Source organism: Caretta caretta, chromosome 9 (genome assembly GCF_965140235.1).
Source record: "Caretta caretta isolate rCarCar2 chromosome 9, rCarCar1.hap1, whole genome shotgun sequence".
Taxonomy (NCBI): Eukaryota; Metazoa; Chordata; order Testudines; family Cheloniidae; genus Caretta; species Caretta caretta.
The window spans coordinates 8076907-8099686 of NC_134214.1; the positions used below are offsets into that span (position 1 = coordinate 8076907).

The following is a 22780-nucleotide window of genomic DNA, read 5'->3' on the forward strand; positions in this document are numbered from 1 at the left end:
TAAAAGCAACTCAAGGGTGCTAGGGGACCAGGTTCCAGAATGATTCCGTGGTGTAGGGTCAGTGGGACTGAGCCCTGTTTGAACCATGGCCTGAGCAGGGCTGGAGCACCGGGTGGGGAGTGATGCTTATCCCCACGTGTGGTCCCATCTCCTCTAAGACTGACCGAGTTTTAAGCACCTCGAAGGCCAGCCACATTGTTCCCTGAAACGGGTGTCTTTGCAGGTACCCCTCAGGGACTTGCCCCTGGGAGCACATAGAAGCCAAGAGTCCTACCTCCCAGAGCTGCCCTCTGCCACCCAGCCCCCTGCTTTACCCATACTCCCACCCAGGGCTGAGAATGGAACCCAGGAGTCCTGGATCCCAAGCCACTGCTCTAGCCATTATACCCCACTCCCCCCAAACAGCAGGGCAGCTGCTCCGTCCTGTGAAATGGTGCCTCTGCCCCAACAGCAGCAGGGGCCAGACTGATCACTGCAGGCCAGGGCCAGACTGCAGGCCGGGGTCAGGAGAGCCCACGGGACATTGCCACGTTTATTGAGGAAATCCCACGTAAGAGGTGTCCCCGGGGGGGGCCTGCTCCACTCAGCCACCGGGTAGGACAGGCAGTGCCACCAGCTGAGCGGCACCTGCAGAACAGCCTGGAAATTCAGCAGCCAGGGCTACCAGCCCAGGGCATCGTCCCGCCCAGGCAGAATATCCAGTTCCAGCTCCCAGGGGGAGGGGCTGCAGGTCCCATCATCCAGCTGCCCAGGGTCTCACTGTGTCTTTTTCAGGGAGGGGGTCGTTTTCTGTGGCTCCAGGGGGGCAGTGGTGCCGTACCAGAGCTGCAGCAGGATCATCCCGTGACACACGTGCAGGAAAGCTGAGCTGCAAAGTGTGGAGGGGTACGTGTTCCAGGAGAGCTCGATGAGGCCCAGGATTAGCACCCTGCAATGGGAGAGAACTGGGTCAGCGCTGGGGAGTCAGGTCCCTCCCCCACAGGAGGGAGAACAGCCTTCAGCTCCTCACCCTGCTATCCCAGCCCTGGGGGGCTCCCCGTCACGCAGATCGGCCAATACCCCTCACTCCCAACCCACAGCCCCCCCGCTATCCCAGCCCTGGGCTCCCCGTCACACAGATCGGCCAATACCCCTCACTCCTGACCCACAGCGCCCAGTTATCCCAGCCCTGGGCTCCCCCTGTCATACAGATCTGCTGCTACCCCTCACTATCCCAGCCCTGGGCTCCCCGTCACACAGATCTGCTGATATCCCTCACTCCCAACCCACAGCCCCCCGCAACCCCAGCTCTGGGCTCCCCCTGTCACAAAGATTGGCCAATACCCCTCACTCCCAACCCGCAGCCCCCACTATCCCAGCCCTGGGCTCCCCATCACACAGATCGGCCAATACCCCTCACTCCCGACCCACAGCCCCCACTATCCCAGCCCTGGGCTCCCCCTGTCATACGGATCTGCCGCTACCCCTCACTCCTGACCCACAGCCCCCTGCTATCCCAGCCCTGGGCTCCCCATCACACAGATCTGCCGATACTCCTCACTCCTGACCCACAGCCCCTGCGATCCTGGCCCTGGCCCTTTCCTCAGCAGAGATGACGAATCAAGCAGAGTTGCGATGTGGATAATTACCTGGGAGGAACCCACACAGCCCCTCATTTGCTCAAGTTTATGGCACCACTGAAGGCCAGGGCCTGCCCTGTGCAGTACCAGCAGCGGGAGGGATTCCCAGGAGCTGGGGACAGCACACTGAGGCACAAAGGTAGGTCCCCTCCCCTCCCAGGCACGTACCTCAGCAGGTGGCTGAGCTTCCCGGCAGGGGTGCACCACAGCAGGTAGGGCAGGGTGTGGAAATACCACACGTAGAACTGATAGTGCAGGGACCGGCTGCAGCAAATGCCGATGAAGTTGGAGGTGAAGAGAACGAAGACGACCTGTGCGCTGCCGTTAAGGAGGAACGGAGCTGCTGGCTCCAGGGCTACTGTCTTCCCATCCCAACCTCCCAGCCCAGGGTGGGGCTCCCAGCATGTGACAGAATCCCAGAGCCACAAGGCTGCACAGGGAGTGGCTGCTTCCCCCCTCCTAACCCAGTGTGGGGGAAGCTCCCAAACAGCCACGCCGCTCCGGGCTGTGGGACTGGGAGGCCCCAGGACGCCTGGGTCTCCCCAGCGCCGCATGGCTGGGAGCCTGGAGATGCTTGCACCGAGGCCTCCTCAAGCCCATGGCCTTCAAGCACTCCCTGGCCGGCCAGGGCTGCCCTGCCCTAGCCTCCATCGCAGCTCCAGTGTAAGGATATGGTTGGCTGTCAGGGGCTGGGGCGGACTCTTCCTCTCTGCTGGATCCTTCAGCAGTGACAAGAGACTCCCCTCAGACCTGCAGGGGAGAAGGACGAGCACAGGACCCTTCAAGCCCAATCCCGGCAGAGAGGCTGCAGACCCCCCGGGCCATGAACTGGCCCCTCCGAGACTATACAGCCAGCAATGGCTTCATAGAGCCGGGGGCCCAGGTCTGAATAGGGGAGGCCCCAAAAATGGACTAAAGTTCTCCCTTCCCCCGCTTCCCCCCAAACTCCATAGCCCCAGTGCAATGGAAGCTATTTAACGCTATGCTCCCGGTAGCCCGGCCAGGCAGGGATCTGTGGGGGTGGGCTGCCTCAGCCTCCTCTCCAAACCACCTGGCAGTGTAGGGGCTGCAGGGAAACCTCAGGGATCATCTGCTCTGTACCCAGCGCCCCGTTCCATGCTGGGGTCTCACCTGTGCCACCGATGCAGTGCAAAGAGTCCCAGGGCACCCAGGTGGGCTGCGAGAAGTGCCAGGTGGAAGGCCCGATGCTGGAAAACCTCCTCTGGCAGGAACCGCCAGTTCACCGTCCACTTGAAAAGGAACTGGCGGCCCAGGTCGAAAGAGCGGGTCACGTACCCAACAGGGTTCTCCAGCAGGAAGGGCAGCCCCAGGACCACCTGCAAGTGAGATCCCCGAACCATGAGAGCAGCTCCCCAGCCAGGACTGTCCCAGGTACCTCGCCAGACACCCCTAAGTGCTGGGGGTCGGGACTGATGGGCATCAGCAGAGCTGAATGGGGAAAGCCCAGGGCTGGGATAGCAAGGGTCTGTGGGTCGGGGTTGAGGGGCATTGGCAGAGGTGTGGGGGGAGCAGGGACATTGGCAGAGCTGCAGGAAGAAGCACACACTGTGTTCTCCTGCTTGCTGCTCCGGTCATGTCCTGTGTGAATTTGGGCCCCCAGGCTCCTTCCCTCTTGCCTGGGGGAATACTGAACAGCTGGGGATACTAAGTGTGAGTTTGTGAGGGGGCTCTGGGTGGGGATGGTCTTTGCCCCAGACTCCCTCTCTACCCACCCATCCACTGTCCTGATTTGCCCCGTGCCCCATGCGTCTCTGGGTGCTGGGCCTCTTGGGATCAGCCTGGCAGAGTCAGGTGCATCCATGCAGGAGGCATCAGAGACCCACAGACCGGGCTGGCCACGCAGCTCGCCCCAGCTATGCAGGGCCCCAGCGTTCGCCTGGGCTGGGCCAGGCCCACGGGGTGGGTTACCTGCAGCAGCGCGCAGATGGAGAGCTTGGGGATGGTGCCCAGGGGGCCGAAGCGCCAGAGAAGCAGGAAGAGGAGCCCTGGAGCGAAGAGCAGGACGTTCATCTTCACCGACACGGCCAGGCTGAGGGGAGAGAGAGAGTCACTGTGGCTCACCAGGGCCCTGCCTGCGGGGTGCCACCCCTCCCTGGCCCTGACCCTGCGCAGAACGGCCCCGATCCTGACTGCAGGCCCCTCCCCACGCAGGTTCCACAGCCCTAGCGGACCCTGTTCCAGCGCTGTAATGGTGCTGAGGCTGGTGGGGGAGGGCCCTGGATGAAATGACAAGACAGTCGGTGAGAGGAGACCGGCAGCTGCCCATCCTGAGGGAAGTGGAGCCAGGGGAACGAACTGTCCCTGTCAGAGGATGCGGGCTGAGGGGTTAGATGCGGCGTCCCCGGAAACGCAGGCCGAGCGGCTCAGTTGGGTGCTGTCAGGGGCATGGGGATCCGGCCAACCGCAGCTCGACTGGCTCAGACAGGTGCTGTCGGGGGCATGTGGGGTTGTGTCCGATTCCGCCCTCGCCCATGGCTTATGCATCTGGGCTGTTTCCAAATCCTGCTGCTTCTCCATGCTCAGCATCTCCAAAATCCGTTCTTTCCTCTCCATCCCCACAGCCAAATGTCCTGAATGGGCCATTGCTGCCTCCTCCTCTCTGGCCTCCCAAATGCCCCCCCCACCCTCCCTCCAGCCTGCACAAAGTCCTGCCCCGAGAGGCCTTGTCCTGGCCCAGGGGTTTGATCAGGTCACTCCCAGTAGGGGATCCCTCCACTGGCTCCTCCTCCAACATCACAGCCACCCAAGCTCTGCTCCTGCTCCTCCCTCATCTGCTTGGCGTTGCCCCTCCCCATCCCCTCTGCTCTGCTAAGGCTCCCAATGCTAATTCCTGTGCACAGCGACTTGAGGGACCCTGCCCTACCCGTGTCTCAGTCCCCCTGAGGGCACATCCACGCTGCCACCTGACTTGGGCCAGACATGGGTATCGAGCTGCAGGGTAGATGGACGCTTAGAGCCCAACCTCTGTCATGCTGCTGGAGTCAATCCTGCTGATCTGAGCAGAAGTCACCTGGGCTCGTTCCCCTTCCCAGAGCTCTATCCGTGACCGAGAGCTCCTGGGAGCAGCGACCACCCCTAGCGTGGACTCGCTGCGCTCCTCAGCCCCAGAGGCCTTGTGTTCTGGAGCAGGGAGGGGTCAGTCCTGACCCAGAACAACCCAAGAGAATCCGACACTCCCCAGCCAAAGGAAGGGGTCCAGAGGCTCAGGCCTTGTGGTTTAGGGGGGACGCACCTGAAGAAGCAGCAGCCCCAGGACCAGCGCTCTTCCAGGAAGAGGTTGACTGCGAGGAAGAGGATGGCCATGGCGACGGGGTCGTTAAAGAGTCGCAGGATGTAGATGGAGTGGATGCGGTAGGAGGCGCAGCACATGAAGAAGAAAACATAGGGGGGGACCTACGAGCAGAGACAGGGGCTGCCATCACTGCAGTCCCAGGCCCCCGATACTCGTCAGTCCTGAGCCACCACCCCCGGTATCCCAGCACTGCCAATGCCCCTCAGTCCCAACCCACAGCCCCCTGCTATTCCAGTCCTAGGATCCCCCACATCTCTGCCAGTGCCCCTCAGTCCCAGCCTGCAACCCCTGTTATCCCAGCCCTGGGCTCCCCCATCTCTGCCAATGCCCCTCAGGCCCGACACACAGCCCCCTGCTATTCCAGCCCTGGGCTCCCCACCCACAGCTCTGCCAATGCCCCTCACTCCCGACCCGCAGCCCCGCACAGGGCGGATGTGCTCGGAAGCTGGAGTTGTGATTACTCCCGTGAGCCCCAGGGGGCTTTGGCCCTGGCCGGGTGGCTACAAGTAGCTTCTCACCTTTCTGGTCCGGCTGTAGATGCGGAAGACAAGCAGCAGCGTCACGAGATAGAGCGCGGCGAAGAGATACTGCGCCAGACGGATGTTGGTGCCGCGGCTGGTGATGTAGTAGAGACCCAGGAAGATGTAAACAAACCCGGCGGGGTAACTACAGAGAGAGATGGGAGTGAGGGGCCGGGGCAGTCTGGGCCACTGCAGGAGGGAAGGGGACCTGGCCAATGGACAGCCCCCTCCCAAAAGAGACAGGCCCTATCCACCTCTTAGACACACACTTCCCTTCCTTAGCCAGCAGGAAGCCCCGGCCCCCAGGATTCGTCTCCCAAATCCCCAGCTCCCTCCCAGCCCTTCCTGTACTCACACCAGGGGCCCGGTATCTCCCTTCAGCTGGGTGTAATCGAAGGTCCCGTTAACGACTCCCTCCACCTCATCCATGTAGGCTTTCCAGTCGATCTCTGTGTCTGTGGGGAGAGCACGCAGCTCACACTCAGCAGCGTCTCCACACAGACAGCTGCTAGGAGGGGGCTAAGAAAACATGGTCATTCCCCAACCCTACAGGTGGGAGATGGGCACCAAGCCAGGTCCTTGCCCCATGGGACTTCCCAACTCGGTAACACCAGAGGAGCAGCCAGGCACAGAGCTGGAGACCGGCACTACGGGGTAAAGTAAGGAGAGATCACACAGGGAGGGCCAGGCGGGGAGCTGGGCAGGGGGCTGTTCCAGTGAATTAACTGTGAAGGGGCAAATGGGAGGAGACAAAGCTGAGAAAGAAGGGGGGGAGCGAGTGAGAGGAGCTGGGGGGCGGGGCGGGACACGGAGGGTCAGAAGCTTGAATTTGAAGTAACAGTGAAAAACTAGCCCACAGCAGCCTCGCGGTTCCCCCACCCCAGCTCTGCCAATGCCCCTCAGTCCTGACCCGCAGTCCCTGTTATCCCAGCCCTGGGCTCCCCACACCCAGCTCTGCCAATGCCCCTCACTCCCAACCCACAGCCCCCTGCTATCCCAGCCTTGGACTCCCCACACCCAGCTCTGCCAATGCCCCTTACTCCCGACCCGCAGCCCCCTGCTAGCCCAGCCCTGGGCTCCCCAAACCCAGCTCTGCCGGAGCCCCTCACTCCCAACCCACAGCCCCCTGCTAGCCCAGCCCTGGCCTCCCCACACCAAAATCTGCCGGAGCCCCTCACTCCCAACCCGCAGCGCCCTGCTAGCCCAGCCCTGGCCTCCCCACACCAAAATCTGCCGGAGCCCCTCACTCCCAACCCGCAGCGCCCTGCTAGCCCAGCCCTGGACTCCCCACACCCAGCTCTGCCAGAGCCCCTCACTCCCAACCCGCAGCCCCCTGCTAGCCCAGCCCTGGGCTCCCCACACCCAGTTCTGCCAATGCCCCTCACTCCCAACCCACAGCCCCCTGCTAGCCCAGCCCTGGCCTCCCCACACCCAAATCTGCCGGAGCCCCTCACTCCCAACCCGCAGCCCCCTGTTAGCCCAGCCCTGGCCTCCCCACACCCAGTTCTGCCAATGCCCCTCACTCCCAACCCGCAGCCCCCTGCTAGCCCAGCCCTGGACTCCCCACACCCAGCTCTGCCAATGCCCCTCACTCCCAACCCGCAGCCCCCTGCTAGCCCAGCCCTGGACTCCCCACACCCAGCTCTGCCAGAGCCCCTCACTCCCAACCCACAGCCCCCTGCTAGCCCAGCCCTGGCCTCCCCACACCAAAATCTGCCGGAGCCCCTCACTCCCAACCCGCAGCCCCCTGTTAGCCCAGCCCTGGCCTCCCCACACCCAGTTCTGCCAATGCCCCTCACTCCCAACCCGCAGCCCCCTGCTAGCCCAGCCCTGGACTCCCCACACCCAGCTCTGCCAACGCCCCTCACTCCCAACCCGCAGCCCCCTGTTAGCCCAGCCCTGGGCTCCCCACACCCAGTTCTGCCAATGCCCCTCACTCCCAACCCACAGCCCCCTGCTAGCCCAGCCCTGGCCTCCCCACACCCAAATCTGCCGGAGCCCCTCACTCCCAACCCGCAGCCCCCTGTTAGCCCAGCCCTGGCCTCCCCACACCCAGTTCTGCCAATGCCCCTCACTCCCAACCCGCAGCCCCCTGCTAGCCCAGCCCTGGACTCCCCACACCCAGCTCTGCCAACGCCCCTCACTCCCAACCCGCAGCCCCCTGTTAGCCCAGCCCTGGTCCTGGGTCCCAGGTTCGGGGCCTGTCCCGGGCCGGCCCAGCCCGCCTCGCCGCCCCGTAGGAAATGCGCCAGGCCACTCACATGCCACCCTGCGAATGACCCAGTGCGTAACCCCCACCTCCGCCAGGCAGAGCCAGGCGGCCACCAGCCCCGTGTACTGGGGCGCCAGGAGCACCCGGTGCTTCTCCTGCCAGGCTCGCCGCAGGCTCTGGCGCAGCGAGCCCGGCCCCGCCGCCCCTTTCCGCCGCAGCCCCGAGCCGGGAGCGGGAGCCATCGCCCGCACTGCGCGGGCCAGGCGGCCGACTCCTGGCCCCGGTGTCACCGGCTAAGGGCTCCCCCACTTCGGGAGGAAACACGCAGCCCTCCCAGGGCGGCCGGTCTCCCAGGCCCGAGGAAAACGGGGGACGGGATCTGCCTGCCGGGCTGCGATGGGGCCATGTCAGGAGCTTGCCCTGGACCCAGCCACGTGTTGCCTGGGGCTGGCCGGAGAGAGGCAAAGCTGGCGGGGCGGGGGACACAGAGATCGGGGGACTCCGGGCTGTGGGAGGGCAGCGTGGCCTGCTGGTGAGAGCGCTGGGGCTGGCTCAGCTGTTTGCCACGTCTTTAAATGTCCCGACCAAGCAAGGCTTCCTAAGTCCCCAGTGGCTGGTGTTGGGAACACAGGAATCATCTTCCCTTACAGCCCTGGTTGGCAGGGTGTGGGGAAGCAGCTGACGCACCTCCGCCCAGAGGCGGCTGCATTTCACTGCTGTGTGTGTGTGTGTGTGTGTGTGTGTGTGGGGGGGGGGGGTCGCTGGATCAACAAGTGTCCTGCCCCACCCCTGCCCCCGAGGGGCTGCATTCTGGGCTACAGTCCTGGTACCTGTGGGCCTAAACGTACCATGATTAAGCGGTGCCCCTGACCCCGGCGTCCAGGGGGTGGGCTATGTCGTGCATGGGGGTGACAGAAGGGCCGGGGGATGGTAACACAGGGGTGAGGACGCAGGGCGTGGTGGGGGCAGCACGGAGTGGTGGGGGTCCCCAGGAGGAAGGGGGTCCCCAGGAGGCAACATCCCCTCCTCTTTCCGTCCCCTGGGAGCTGGCCACAGGGTCCCCTCCCACGGGCTCGGCCTGCCGGCGGGGACGGATGGGAGGGTTGGTTTCCGGACGGAGAGTTTTCAGCGTTGCACCAAACCCGGCCCGGAAGTGCCACGTTTTTTGTGGGGATACACGTGGGAGGCGGCAGGTTCGGTTTCAGCGACCAGCTGCAGATCGGCCACGCCCCCTGATCGATGGCCCCGCCCTCAGATAGCAGCCGCCGCCGCCGCGCCCCTGGCTCCGGGAGCCTGGATCTTCCCTGGCTGCCGGACTCTAACCTCCGGTACCGGGACCGGCGCTTCTGGGATTCGCGGTACCGCCAGGCGGGGGCTACTGCGGCTGAGTGGTTTGGGGGCTTATCCTGCTTCCGCCAGCAGCTGGAGGCGGAGCTGCGCCCGGGGGACCGGATCCTGGTGCTGGGTGAGTGAAACCCCCCCGGGGCTACCCCTCAGCCTCATCGGGGCTTACACCTCCCTCCCGCGGACCGGCGCCTGGGGCTGGGTTAGGGGCACCCCGGCCTCTGTCCCCGTTTTCCTCTGCGGGGCTGGATCTTGGGGGTGGGTTTGTGTTGGGGGTCCCCGTGCGGGATGACACGTATTTCCACTGCCCGGCACTAAGATACCTTTCCCCCCCACACACCCCCCCCCCGCGCTTTCGGTTTATTGTAGGTCCTCCATAAACAAAACACTGATGGTGCCTTTCTTCTCTGCGAAGGGTGCCCCCCGGAGTTGCGGTAACTTCAGGGCTTGCGCCCTGAGAGAGCTGCAGCCTCCCGGGAGCCTGGGGGGACTGGTCTGCCCTAGGAGACGCTCCCTCAGTGGGGGACCTGGGACTAGCTCCGTAAGGCGGATGGGACTGAGCCATGTCCCTGGATAGTGCTGCACCCCTTGGACTGTGCAGGGCCCAGTGACTCGGAGATGTGGATAACACATGGCTCGGACATGCCTGTGCCATGAGACTGAAGCATGTTTTAACCATGCTGGGCTCTGGCCTGTCCCGGGGCCCCCTGGCTGAGGAGCTGGACTGGTGTAGTTGGGGCAGACGCAGTGCGGCCAGAAGAGGACAGTGGTGACATGCGAGCCGGTGTGATCCTGCACCTGATGCCGAGTGACAGGGCTGGGATGGAGCCGGTTGCGGTTGTGACCCCTCTACACTGAGGTAGTGCCTAGAGGCCCCAGCCCCAGTGAGCTCAGCCACGTGAAGTTAGACCTATCTTCCTGGGAAGTAGCCTTGAGAACCTGGTACTGGCATAGCCTCTCTACCTGAGCCTGCTGGCAGTTAGGAAGGAAAGCTCTGAGACCCCTGACCTGCCTCCTCTCACGTCCAGGATTGTTATCTCTGGAGCCTAATGACGCATCAAGTGTTAATGTTGTTAACTGTTTCATTGCTGATCATTGTAGTAGAGAAATCCAGTGGTGCTGGGATTGTGGGGGGAGCCTGAGCAGAGAATCGTCCCTTTATCCCACGCACATCTCCGCCCTGGGCTGGGCACTTCCAGGTGCGGAAGGGGAAGGTACTGGCGAGTGAGCAGCTGCTGGTGTTAGCAATGGGAGGCAGTTGCACACCTGGCCTGGGGGAACAAGATCAATGGCTGGTTTCATCTGGATTACGTCCCAGCGGCTGTGGGGAAGGCCTGGGCTGTGTCAGGTGACCTCGGCCTGGGCTGTGTGAGAAGGTCTCTTTGAATCGGTGGTCCTTGAATGTGGCCTTTCTGGGGCTGAGTGCTGCAGGACAGACAGGGGAGAACATGGATCTGTCTTTCCCTCTGTCTGGGGGAGTAACTGGCTGCTTCTGAGGGGGGTTGTAGTGAACTTGGTGAGGAGGCATAGTGGGGTCTGCACTCTCCTGGAGAGGAGAGTGCCCCCTACTGACTCAAATGTGCCTCCCAGTCTGGTTAGCTGCTGACAGCTGACCACACTGCAACCTGTTGGAAATTTCCCTGGGTCATAACCATAGGGGGTAGCCTAAATTCCTCCTTACCTGTAAGGGGTTAAGAAGCTCAAGTAACCTGGTTGGCACCTGACCAAAGGAACCAATGGGGACAAAAGATACTTTCAAATCTGGTGGGGGGGGGGGGAAGAGGTTTTGTTTTGGGGTCTTTATTTTCTGTGGGCGTTTGCTCTTGGGACTAAGAAGGACCCGACGCCAATCCATGTTCTCCAAATCTTCCTGAGCAAGTCTCTCATATTTCAAATTTGTAAGTAACAGTCGGGGGTGGCGTATTAGTTTACCTTTGTTTTCTCAACCTGTGAATTTTCCCTTTGCTAGAGGGAGGTTTATCCCTGTTTTGTTGTAACTTTGAAACTAAGGCTAGAGGGGTTTCAGAGTAGCAGCCGTGTTAGTCTGTATCTGCAAAATTATAATCCACCTTGATTATCTCTACAAAAAGTGTTTTTTCTCTCCTGCTGGTAATAGCTCACCTTACCTGATCACTCTCATTTCAGTGTGTATGGTAACACCCATTGTTTCATGTTCCCTGTGTATATATAAAATCTCGCCCCGTATTTTCCACTGAATGCATCCGATGAAGTGAGCTGTAGTTCTCAAAAGCTTATGCTCAAATAAATTTTAGACTCTAAGGTGCCACAAGTACTCCTCTTCTTTTTAAGGCTAGAGGGGGTTCCTCTGTGCTCTTTGTATTTTCTGCTACTCTGTAAGGTTAACTACCAGCCTAAGTTTGCGGAGATCATTCTTTTACCGTTTTCTCTTTAAATAAAATCGTTCTTTTTAAGAACCTGACTGATTTTTCCATTGTTCCAAGACCCAGGGTTTTGGGTCTTGGATCATTTTGTAACCAATTGGTTAGGATATTATTCTCAAGCCTCCCCAGGAAAGGGGGTGAATAGGCTTGGGGGAGTATTTTGGGGGAATAGGACTCCAAGTGGTCCTTTTCCTGAATCTTTGTTTAACTCACTTGGTGGTGGCAGCAGTACCCATCCAAGGACAAGGAAGGATTTGTGCCTTGGGGAAGTTTTTAACCTAAGCTGGTAAAAATAAGCTTAGGGGGCCTTTCATGCGGTTCCCCACATCTGTACCCCAGAGTTCAGAGTGGGGAAGGAACCCTGACACCCTGGTAAGTTTATTAAGGTTTTACAATGACTCAGTTTCCACACAAGCATTCCTTTATTAGTCCAAAGGCCACTTGGTATTGGTTACATCCAAAATATCAACATAATCAGATTCTACCACCAGTAACATAAGAACAGCCGTACTGAGTCAGACCAAAGGTCCATCTAGCCCAGTGTTCTGTCTTCCGACAGTGGTCAATGCCAGGTGCCACAGAGGGAATGAACAGAGCACGTGATCATCAAGTGATCCGTCCCCTGTTGCCCATTCCCAGCTTTTGGCAAACAGAGGCTAAGGACACCATTCCTGCCTGATGGCCACTGATGGACCTATCCTCCATGAACTTATCTAGTTATTTTTTGAGCCCTGTTATAGTCTTGGCCTTCACAACATCCTCTGGCAAAGAGTTCCACAGGTTGACTGTGCATTGTGTGGAAAAATACTTCCTTTTGTTTTAAACCCGCTGCCTATTAATTTTGTTGGGTGACCCCTAGTTCTTGTGTTAGGAGAAGGAGTAAATAATACTTCCTTATTTACTTTCTCCACACCAGTCATGCTTTTATAGACCTCTATCATATCCCCTTAGTTGTCTCTTTTCCAAGCTGAAAAGTCCCAGTCTTATTAATCTCTCCTCTTACGGCAGCCGTTCCATACCCTTAATAATTTTTGTTGCCGTTTTCTGAACTTGTTCCAGTATCTTTTTTGAGATGCGGCGACCACATCTGCCCACAGTATTCAAGATGTGGGTGTACCATGGATTTATATAGGGGCAATACGATGTTTTCTGTCTTATCTATCCCTTTCTTAATGATTCCCAACATTCTGTTCGCTTTTTTGACTGCCGCTGCACACTGAGGGGATGTTTTCAGAGAACTATCCACAATGACTCCAAGATCTCTCTTGAGTGGTAACAGCTACTTTAGACCCCATCATTTTATAGGTATAGTTGGGATTGTTTTCCAATGTGCATTACTTTGCATTTATCAACACTGAATTTCATCTGCCATTTTGTTGCCCAGTCACCCAGTTTTGAGAGATCCTTTTGTAGCTCTTCACAGTCTGCCTGGGACTTAACAATCTTGAGTAGTTTTGTGTCATCTGCAAATTTTGCTACCTCACTGTTTACCCTTTTTCGAGATCATTTATGAATATGTTGAATAGGACTGGGCCCAGTACAGACCCCTGAGGGACACCACTATTTACCTCTCTCCATTCTGAAAACTGACCATTTATTCCTACCCTTTGTTTCCTATCTTTTACCCCGTTACCAATCCATGAGAGGACCTTCCCTCTTATCCCATGACAGCTTACTTTGCTTAAGAGGCTTTGGTGAGGGACCTTGACAAAGACTTTCTGAAAATCTAAGTACACTATATCCACTGAATCCCCCTAGTCCACATGCTTGTTGACCCCCTCAGAGAATTCTAGTAGATTGTTGATGCATGCTTTCCATTTACAAAAACCATGTTTACTCTTCCCAACAAATTATGTTTATCCATGTGTCTGACAATTTTGTTCTTTACTATAGTTTCAACGAGTTTGCCTGATGCTGAAGTCAGGCTTACTGGCCTGTAATTGCCGGGATAACCTCTGGAGTCCTTTTTAAAAATTGGTGTCACATTAGCTATCCTCCAGTCATTTGGTACAGAAGCTGATTTAAATGATAGGTTGCAGACTACAGTTAGTAGTTCTGCAATTTCACATTTGAGTTTCTTCAGAACTCTTGAGTGAATCCCATCTGGTCCTGCTGACTTATTACTGTTTAGTTTATCAATTTGTTCCAAAACCTCCTCCAATGACACCTCAATCTGGGATAGTTCCTCAGATTTGTCACCTAAAAAGGATGGCTGAGGTTTGGGAATCTCCCTCACTTTCTCAGCTGTGAAGTCCGATGCAAAGAATTAATTTGGTTTCTCCGCAATGGCCTTATTGTCCTTGAGTGCTCCTTTAGCATCTCGATCGTCCAGTGGCCCCACTGGTTATTTAGCAGGCTTCCTGCTTCTGATGTACTTAAAACATTTTTTGCTATTACTTTTTGAGTCTTTGGCTAGCTGTTCTTCAAATTCTTTTTTGGTCTTCCTAATTATATTTTTTACACTTCATTTGCCAGAGTTCATGCTCCTTTCTATTTTCCTCACTAGGATTTAACTTCCACTTTTTTAAAGGAAGCCTTTTTGCCTCTCACTGCGTCTTTTACTTTGTTTAGCCACACTGGCACTTCTTTGGTTCTCTTAGTGTGTTTTTTTTAATTTGGGGTGTACATTTAAGTTGAGCCTCTATTATGGTGCCTTTAAAATGTTCCCATGCAGCTTGCAGGGATTTCACTTTTGGCGCTGTACCTTTTTAATTTGTGTTTCACTAACCTCCTCAGTTTTGTGTAGTTCCCCTTTCTGAAAATAAATGCTACAGTGTTGGGCTGCTGTGGTGGTTTTCCCCACGACAGGGATGCTAAATCTAATTATATTATTGTCACTATTACCAAGGGGTCCAGCTATATTCACCTCTTGCTCCACTTAGAACTAAATCAAGAATTGTCTCTCGTGGGTTCCGGGACTAGCTGCTCCTAGAAGCCGTCATTTAAGGTGTCAAACTTCACCTCTGCATCCCGTCCTGAGGTGACATGTACCCAGTCAATATGGGGATAGTTAAATCCCCCATTATTATTGTGTTTTGTTTTAATAGCCTCTCTGATCTCCCTGAGCATTTCACAGTCACTATCATCATCCTGGTCGGGTGGTCTGTAGTATATCCCTACTGCTATATTCTTATTAGAGCTTGGAATTACTATCCATAGAGATTCTATGGTACAATTTAGTTCATTTAAGATTTTTTAATTCATTTGATTCTATGCTTTCTTTCATGTGTAGTGCCACTCCCCCACCAGCACGACCTGTTCTGTCCTTCCGATATATTTTGAACCCTGGTATTACTGGGTCCCATTGATTATCCTCATTCCACCAAGTCTCTGTGAGGCCTATTATATCAATATCCTCATTTAATACGAGGCACTCTACTCGCCCATCTTACTATTTAGACTTCTAGCACTGATATATAAGCACTTTATAAACTTGTCACTTTTTAGCTGTCTGCCATTACATGATGTAAATGAATGGGTCTCTCTTTTTTTTTTCATTTGACTCTGTCATCAGATCCTCCCTACATTTTATCATCCATCCATCCTCTCCTCATTACTCGGACATGGGGAGGATCTATTAATGGAGATTCTCTAAAGGATGTCTCTGTCCAAATCACGTGTTCCTCTGCACATGTTGGCTTTCCCCCAGCCCTTAGTTTAAAAACTGCTCAAGACCTTTTTAATGTTACGTGCAAGCAATTTGGTTCCATTTTGGTTTAGGTGGAGCCCATCCTTCCTGTATAGGCTCCCCCTTTCCCCAAAGTTTCCCCAGTTCCTAATAAATGTAAACCCCTCCTCCGTACACCATCATCTCATCCACGCATTGAGACCCTGCAGTTCTGCCTGTCTAACTGGCCCTGTGCGTGGAAGCATTTCGGATAATGCTACTGTGGAGGTCCTGGACTTCAATCTCTTACCTAGCAGCTTAAATTTGGCCTCCGGGATCTCTCTCCTATCCCTCCCTATGTCACTGGTACCTACATGTACCACGACCACCGGCTCCTCCCCAGCACTACACATAAGTCATCTAGATGTTTCGAGAGATCCACAACCTTTGCACCAGGCAGGCAAGTCACCATGCAGTTCTCATGGTCATTACAAACCCAGCTATCTATGTTTCTAATGATCAAACCACCCATTACTAATACCTGTCTCTTCCTAATAGCTGGAGTTCCCTCCCCCGGAGAGGTATCCTCAGTGCAAGAGGATACCACATCATCATCTGGAAGGAGGGTCCCAACTATGGCATCGTTTCCCTCTGCTCCATTGGGTGTTCTCCTTCCCTGAGGCTTTCATCTTCCTCAACATCACAGAGGCTCTCAGACCAGGGGTGGGACCGTTCTACTGTGTCCCAGAAAGTCTCATCTATGTACCTCTCTGTCTCCCTTAGCTCCTCCAGCTCAGCCACCCTGGTCTCCAAAGGCTGTACACAGTCTCTGAGGGCCAGGAGCTCCTTGCACTGAATGCATACATATACCACCTGTCCAAAGGGCAGGTAATCATACATGCTGCATTGGGTGCAATAAACTGGGTAGACCCTACTCTGTTGCTGGACTTCTGCCTGCATTCTCTTTTTTACTCCTGCAGCTCGTTCCTTTGTTTTGTTTTTATGGGGGAGGGGGGTGTTTTTTGGCTTAAGTTTAAGGAATATTAGTGTATGTAGCCCCCACACCCCCTCTAAACTACCTCAGAACATTCCCCTGTTAGCTGCTCCTGTTCAAAAAGCCTTGTTAAGAAGCTCTCAGCCTTGCCTAGCAGGCTGCTAGGCTCAGCATCCAACAGTCACACATGGTCCGCAAACAGACCACATGGTATATTTCAGTCCAGCAGCAGCATATCACCATGCACACTCTCACTGATCACTGTAGAGAGTATCCCCCAAATACTCCAGCCAGGTCAGGCCCAGGAGCTGTCTTCCCTCAGAGGGGCCAGGGAAAGCTCTGAGCACTCAAAAAGCTTGCTAACAAGCAAGCAATGTCTCTGCTGGTGGTTGGACCTTAGCTAAAGTCAGTGGAAGCAGTTTAGGGCTGCACTCTGCTCGTCAAGGTTTTTCCCCGTCTCTCACTTTGCCATATTTTGTCCCTGACTACTGCACTAAGTGTTTCTAACCAATTATTCACTGCACCTGGTGCCCATTTAACCATGTTTTCTTTAGTCCTGTTGCTTAGCCCAAACCTTAAATCGGGGAATGCTGCTATTCCAAAGGGTCACTACGTGTTTAACACAAACAGTCCTCCTTTCTCATGATTTCTTTTTTTGGTCACGTGCTTTGGGCCAGTCACTCATGCTAAGATCCAAACTCAATTTAAAACCGTAGCTCACCTACGGCTAATGTGGCCTATATTCCTACATGTCCTGAGATGGTGTTAGGTGTGGGTGTGTTCTAACTGTTCTCTTTTCTCCCCTCCCCCCCCTTCCATCCTTGGGTATTCCACAGCCCCTGCTCTATCTGGCTAGTCATTCACTGCTCTCTTAATAAGCCTGGCCTATGCTACAGGAAATGCCCTTTGCTGACAGTGGGTGTCAGTAACACTTGCAGGTGGAAAAGGAGTACTTGTGGCACCTTAGAGACTAACCAATTTATTTGAGCATGAGCTTTCGTGAGCTACAGCTCACTTCATTGGATGCATTCAGTGGAAATGCACTGCATGCATCCGATAAAGTGAGCTGTAGCTCATGGAAGCTTATGCTCAAATAAATTGGTTAGTCTCTAAGGTGCCACAAGTACTCCTTTTCTTTTTTCAGATACAGACTAACACGGCTGCTACTCTGAAACATGCAGGTGGGTGGGCACAGAGCATGATGTGGCTGCAAGTGTAGCCAAGGACATGCCATGCCCAGCTCTGGTTCAGCCACATCCCTTGCTGATGTTCATTGTCGGTGCCAGGCAGGTCTTGAGCCAGGCCACTGGCCCAGCAGGGCGAGTGAGTGGTTTGGGGCTTGTGCGGATCCTCGTTCCAAGGAGGAAGCTGTTTGTGGAGCAAAGGGGCTGTAAGATGCCAGCTTGGCTTGTGTAGCTTATCCCTCTAAGGTGACGTCCATATGTGCCAGCCCACCCCTTATTCCCCTGTCCTCCCAAGATTCTATGGGGGAAGCAGGCCTCTGGCCTACAGCCTGAGCGCCCCATTCCATAGATCAGAGCTGCAGCCTGTGTGTGTTTACACCATATCCGTCTGTGAAGCCATCAAGGGCCCCCTTATTCCAGGGCAGCCTTGGCAGCAGGGGGTGCATTGGAGACCCCTGAATTTCTGCTGCAGAGGTAACCTCTAGAAAACAAGTACCTGCCAATTCCTCCCGAGCGCCACCAGGGGGCAGCATGGCCCTTTCGAGTGAGGCTGAGGATGCTGGACTCTGGCCCCGATGTGCGCGAGTGCAGAGCCCGGGGTGAGGGAGGCCCTGGGCCGTTGGGGCTGCCTCTGTGAGCTGGCTTAGGGCTGGTCTCCTTTGCGTCTCCTTGCTCTCTGGCCCCTCTTCCCTGCCTCCCCTCAAGCATCTCTGGGGAAAGCCTGCTGCTCTTTCCCAGCATGCTTTGCTAATGAGACTCTTGCACTCCTGTCTGTTGCACCCGAGAGCCGTGGGGATGCTCGGGAGTTTCTGCCCGAGAGCCCCAGCCGGGTCCCGGTGGGTGCTGTACCCAGCAGGGCTTCGCGCTCACCCCTCTGCTGTCCTCTGAGGCCTCACTTTAGCAGAAGAGCTCACGCTGCCCTCCTCCGCCTGCAGTGAGCCCAGGGCCCATGGGGAGAGCTGAGGCGGAGAGGAAATGGGCGAGAACCCAGGAGTCCTGAACCCCCACCCCCAGTAGTCCCCAGCCTACGGCACGCGGAGGCTACCATGGGGCAGCCTTTGGAAGGGGAACGTCCGTGGGAGGGAGTTCACTGCCCCTGTGGCCCCCGGGTATTGTCACTGGGCTAGAGCTGTGGCACCTGTGCCTGGCAGCGAGGATCTGGGGGCTCACTTCGCCCAAGCCAAGCTGGGATTGCTCTGCGAGGGCTGGGCTCCACCTGGGCTGTGTGGTGGGAGCTGTGTCCTGCTGCTGGCTAGGTCTGAGGTTACTCCAGGCGGGGCTGGGACTGAGCAGCGCTTCTCCCTTGTGGGCTCTGTGCTCAAGGGAGGAATGGGGGTTTTGCAGAGGCCCTGAATCCCTGCATCAGGGATGGGTCTCCCCGCCCCAGCCTATGATCACTTACCCAGGGCTGGTCCCCAGTCTGTCCTGTGTCCCCTCTCCCCAAATGTGCTCAGGATCTGCTGCCGTTCCCACCATCTTCCTCTTCCCCCTCCGGGAGAGGTGTCCAGCAGCAGGGGGCTCAGACCTCCTGCAGGGTCTCTCCTCAGGCCATAGGAAATGTTGGCTCCCTGTTAATCCCACTTCAATCATCCTCCCCTTTCTCTGCAGTGACAGGACGAAGGGCAGGGCCTGGCGCTCCCTTGGGGGCTCCTCCCTGCACTTCCTAGAGCCCTGGCATTTGGAGCAGACCAGAGGAAGTCCCTAGAGACAGCCATTGGTCTGGCTTTATATGTGGCCGTCCCTCCCCCGCCGCTCTAGTGGGATGGACCAGGCAAAGCGTCAGAAGCCTCCCCACCTTCCTGGGTGGTCAGAGTGGAAGATGGGACTGAGGGCTTGCGACACATCAGGGACTCTGCACCGGTTCTCCCCCCCGCCCCCGCTCCCCGGAAATGATACTGACATCCTTTGTGAAGGGCTTGGAGCTCTACCGGTGACAAGGGCAATGGAAGATCAAAGTGCTGGTAAGGGTGAGCTTTAGATTCCCGTCCAGAGGCTTCTGTGCAGTAACAATCAAGGCATTTTCTGGTGTTGACTGAGGAACCGTCTCACCTCCAAGCGGGAAGAATTCCTCCTGTGGCCCCTCAGAGTACGTCTACATGGCAGCGTGAAACCAGGGTTTGAACTCAGACTCAAGCCTAACCCTCCCCTTCCATTTACATGCAAATTGCACCAATCCAGGGCTTGGATCCAGCATCCCAGGACCCCATGGGGTGGAGGGTTTGTGCCTGAGTCAAACTGGGGCCTAGGGTTCAAGCCCTATTGCTTTACAGTGTAAATACAGCTGCACTGGACTCCTGCTCTGGGGGTCTGCCAAAAAAATACCACGGGCTGGCCTTCTGTGTCCTCTGGAGATTCAGGTTTGGACAGTAAAGTTTTCCTGCTCTGCATCACGAACAAAGGGCTGTGGGGAGTGTGTTCTGCGAGGGTGCTGGGAAGTCTCAGTTGTGGGTGGTTGGACTCAGGCCTGCAAAATGCAGGGTAGATGCTGGAGCCCCAGGTTCAATTGTTCCTGGTCTTACAAACGTGTTTAGATGCTCAAGCCCAGGGTCTGCTAGGTCGAGTTCTGCTAACCCTGGGCTTGCACTGCAGTATAGACAGACCCAAAAAGGCTTCAAATGAGAGTACAGTCCTTGCTCGCAACAATACGCTGCGAACCGTGGGCTTGGGACCTGAGAACAGCCATGGAGGAGCCGGCTGGCATGCGCTGTCTGCGTATCGTGGAGTTGCACATCAGTTTATGCTACACGTCCCTCACCTTGGCCGGTGAATTTGCTGACAATCCGTGTGTGCCGACTGCATTGAGGGAGGGTATCCAGAGCTGTTGCCGGTGCCCTTTATTCTGAGCAATAAAATCTTTGAAGATCCATCTATGCTGCAATGAAACAGCCATGCCCAGCCTGTGCCAGCTGACTTGAGCTCACAGGGTTATAAAATTGCAGTGTAGACCGGGATCCTCGCAGGGTCCCAGAGGCTGGGCTACAGCCCAAGCCCCAGTGTCTACACTGCAGTTTTATAGCCCCAGCCCGAGTCAGCTGACACGGGCCGGCTGCAGCTGTTTTATTGCAGTGTAGACAGATCCAGAGGGAACTAGCCTGGCCCGTATCTCACATCTAGACTGAACGCTATGTTTCAGGGGAAGCTACGAAAGCGCCGTTGGCCTTTGGAGATCTGAGAGGCAAGAATGCCCCATCCCTAAAGGGAGGAGAACGTTGGTGACCTGCACTTCCTACGGCGAGGATGCGCCATCAGGACATCCGTTTCTCTGTGCTGGCTCGGGCAGAGCCATGGCATCAGCACAGCGCCGGAAGCGCTCTGTGGTGGCGGGAGCCAGTTTCCAGCAGCCCTTGGCTTTGGCTGGGGGTTGGTAGAGCTGCAGCTGCTTCTTCCAATTAAAGGGGCCTCTTCATTCATGAGTTTCCGAGTGCTGGCAGCCCTTAAGTTGGAACGTGAAGTCTGGCTGTTCCACAGTGTGGCGGGGGGGGGGGGGGGGGGGCAGATGGGTGAGAGCCCTCGGCGGCATGGGCTGCGACTACTTCCAAATGGAAAAGGCAGCACCTAGGTATCCGGGACTGGCTCAAACATGGTGCCGTGGCTGCTGTCCCCATAGCATGGAGGAGCCAGTGCATTGGTTCGCTGTATGTTTTGTTAGCATCTTCGGAGGTAGCGTAGTAACCGGGCCACACACTTGTGTATTTACGCTGCTGTCACCCCTGTGAGGCCGGGCAGGGCTTTTATCCCCTCATTGCAGTCTGGGAATTGAGGCACAAAGACTGAGACTTGGCCAAGGGCCCATGAGATGTCTGGAACAGCAGGGTCTAGAACCCAGGTCTCCCAGGTTCCGGGCTGGCACTCTGACCACTGAGCTAGCCTCCCTCATCCCCCACAAGCTGCAGGTGGCTAAATGGAGGAAAAGTGGAACCGAAGATCGGTGTTGCTGTTAATGCAGGATGGTTGGACACTTAAGACATGACCCAGCAGTGGGGGTGACCTGCTGCCAGACTAGCTGAGCAGCAAACCACAGAGCACCGTGGCCCAGGTGCTGGGGATGCCCAGCAAGGGGGGTCTTTGCTGCTTGGCTGGGCAGTGCAGGAGGTGAGACCTGAGTGGGGGCAGCCGTTGCAGGCTTGTGACTCAGATGTCTGGCGCACGACTGAACCTGATGCTGGAAACAGCTGACTCCTGCTGTGAACGTCGAACTCTCCCATGACTGCCGTGGGCCGGGTGGAGGAGGGACGACTGATGCCCCGCACCTGGTGGCACGCAGGCAGGGCGCCTCTACGCTTGGGCCAGCTGTTGAGATGGGCACAAGGGCTCTGATCAGAACACGTCTCCACCAGCAAGGCCCCTCACAGACAATAGGCGAGGGCTCTGGAGGGATTTGCTGGCTGATAACTGATCTGGGTGGAAACCTTGGCTTGACCCAGTTAACAACGAAGAGCTGTTCCCCCGCGAGGATGCCGGGCCAAAGGGCTGAGAAGCCAGGGGGTCTTCACCAACGCAACGTCTGCCAATCCAGAGTACAAAGACCAGAGCCTGGAGGAGGAGGCTGGAGCACCCAGTTGTGTGGCAGAGGGGCCGACCTGCATGGCATGACAATGCACAGGGCGGGATGGTTGAATTCTAGGTTCTGCTTTTAAAGCCCAGTCCTGGCATCTGGGCATGAATTGCCAACGCGTTCTTATTTTTCTGACCCCAGTGCCTCAGAGCCCTGGTCATGCACCAAGACTCTGTGGCGCTAGGAGCTGTACAAACGATGGTCCCTGCCCCAAAGAGCTTCCAATCTAAGTATAAGACAAGAAATGACAGATGGACATGGACAGATGGGAGCACAAGGAAACACTGAGACACACTTAGCTGCTGTCTATCACAATGTTAGCAGCAGCCTGGCTTTGGTCGGCACTTCCTAGTGGTAAGTGCTAACATTAGCTAAGTTGGGGGGCGTAGCCAATGAGGAATGTGGGGGGGATTCTCCATCACTTGAAGCCTTCGCCCCAAGACCGGGTGTCTCTGTCTAGAAGAGATGAGTGGGTGGGCTGGGTGCAGGGACTGCTGGGTGTACTCTACGGCCAGTCTCTCTGCAGGAGGTGATTGCCTTCTGGCCTCACTGTCAGAGTGCAGGGGAGCACAGCCTTGCCTAGGGGGGGAACCTGGTCATTTTGGCCAATCCGTGCCTCTGGAGAATCAATGCACTATTCACCTGTGGAACTCCTTGCCAGGGAATGTTGTGAAGACCAACAGTAGAACTAGGTTAAAAAAACCTAGATAAGTTCATGGAGGATAGGGCCACGAATGACTACAAGCCAAGGTTCAGGGGCACCCCCCAATGCTCGGGGCATCCCATAACCTCTGACTGCCAGGAGGGGAAGACATGGATCCCTCCATAATTGCCCTGTTCTGTACAGTCCCCTGCAGCTCTGATACTGGCCATGGACGGAGATAGGAAGCAGGGCAAGATGGACCATGGTCTGACCCAGTGTGGCAACTCCTGTTCTTATAAACCCGCTCCCCGTGAGTTACGTGGCGCATGGTTTTGTCTTGGTTTGTAAAGCCTTTGGGCGTGATTGCGGGGTGGGGGTGGACAATG

At 56.4% G+C, this 22780-nt stretch overlaps 2 protein-coding genes across 2 annotated transcripts in view; one reads left to right on the top strand and one right to left on the bottom strand.

Annotated features, from left to right (window-relative positions):
* Positions 1-491: 491 nt before the first annotated feature.
* Positions 492-7961, bottom strand: ALG3 (ALG3 alpha-1,3- mannosyltransferase). The gene is made up of 9 exons (XM_048862858.2): positions 7715-7961; positions 5809-5908; positions 5451-5598; positions 4873-5033; positions 3549-3669; positions 2751-2956; positions 2292-2369; positions 1788-1931; positions 492-928 (listed from the first exon to the last, which is right to left on the bottom strand). Exons 1-9 carry the CDS (start codon positions 7905-7907, stop codon positions 757-759), a joined length of 1323 nt encoding a protein of 440 aa, XP_048718815.1. The 5' UTR covers positions 7908-7961; the 3' UTR covers positions 492-756.
* Positions 7962-8816: 855 nt separating this feature from the next.
* Positions 8817-22780, top strand: part of EEF1AKMT4 (EEF1A lysine methyltransferase 4) — a 30931-nt gene continuing 16967 nt past the window's right edge. The window contains exon 1 of the mRNA XM_048864208.2: positions 8817-9130. Within this exon, the coding sequence (XP_048720165.2) occupies positions 8905-9130 (226 nt within the window). The 5' untranslated portion in view covers positions 8817-8904. The remainder of the gene's footprint in view (positions 9131-22780) is intronic.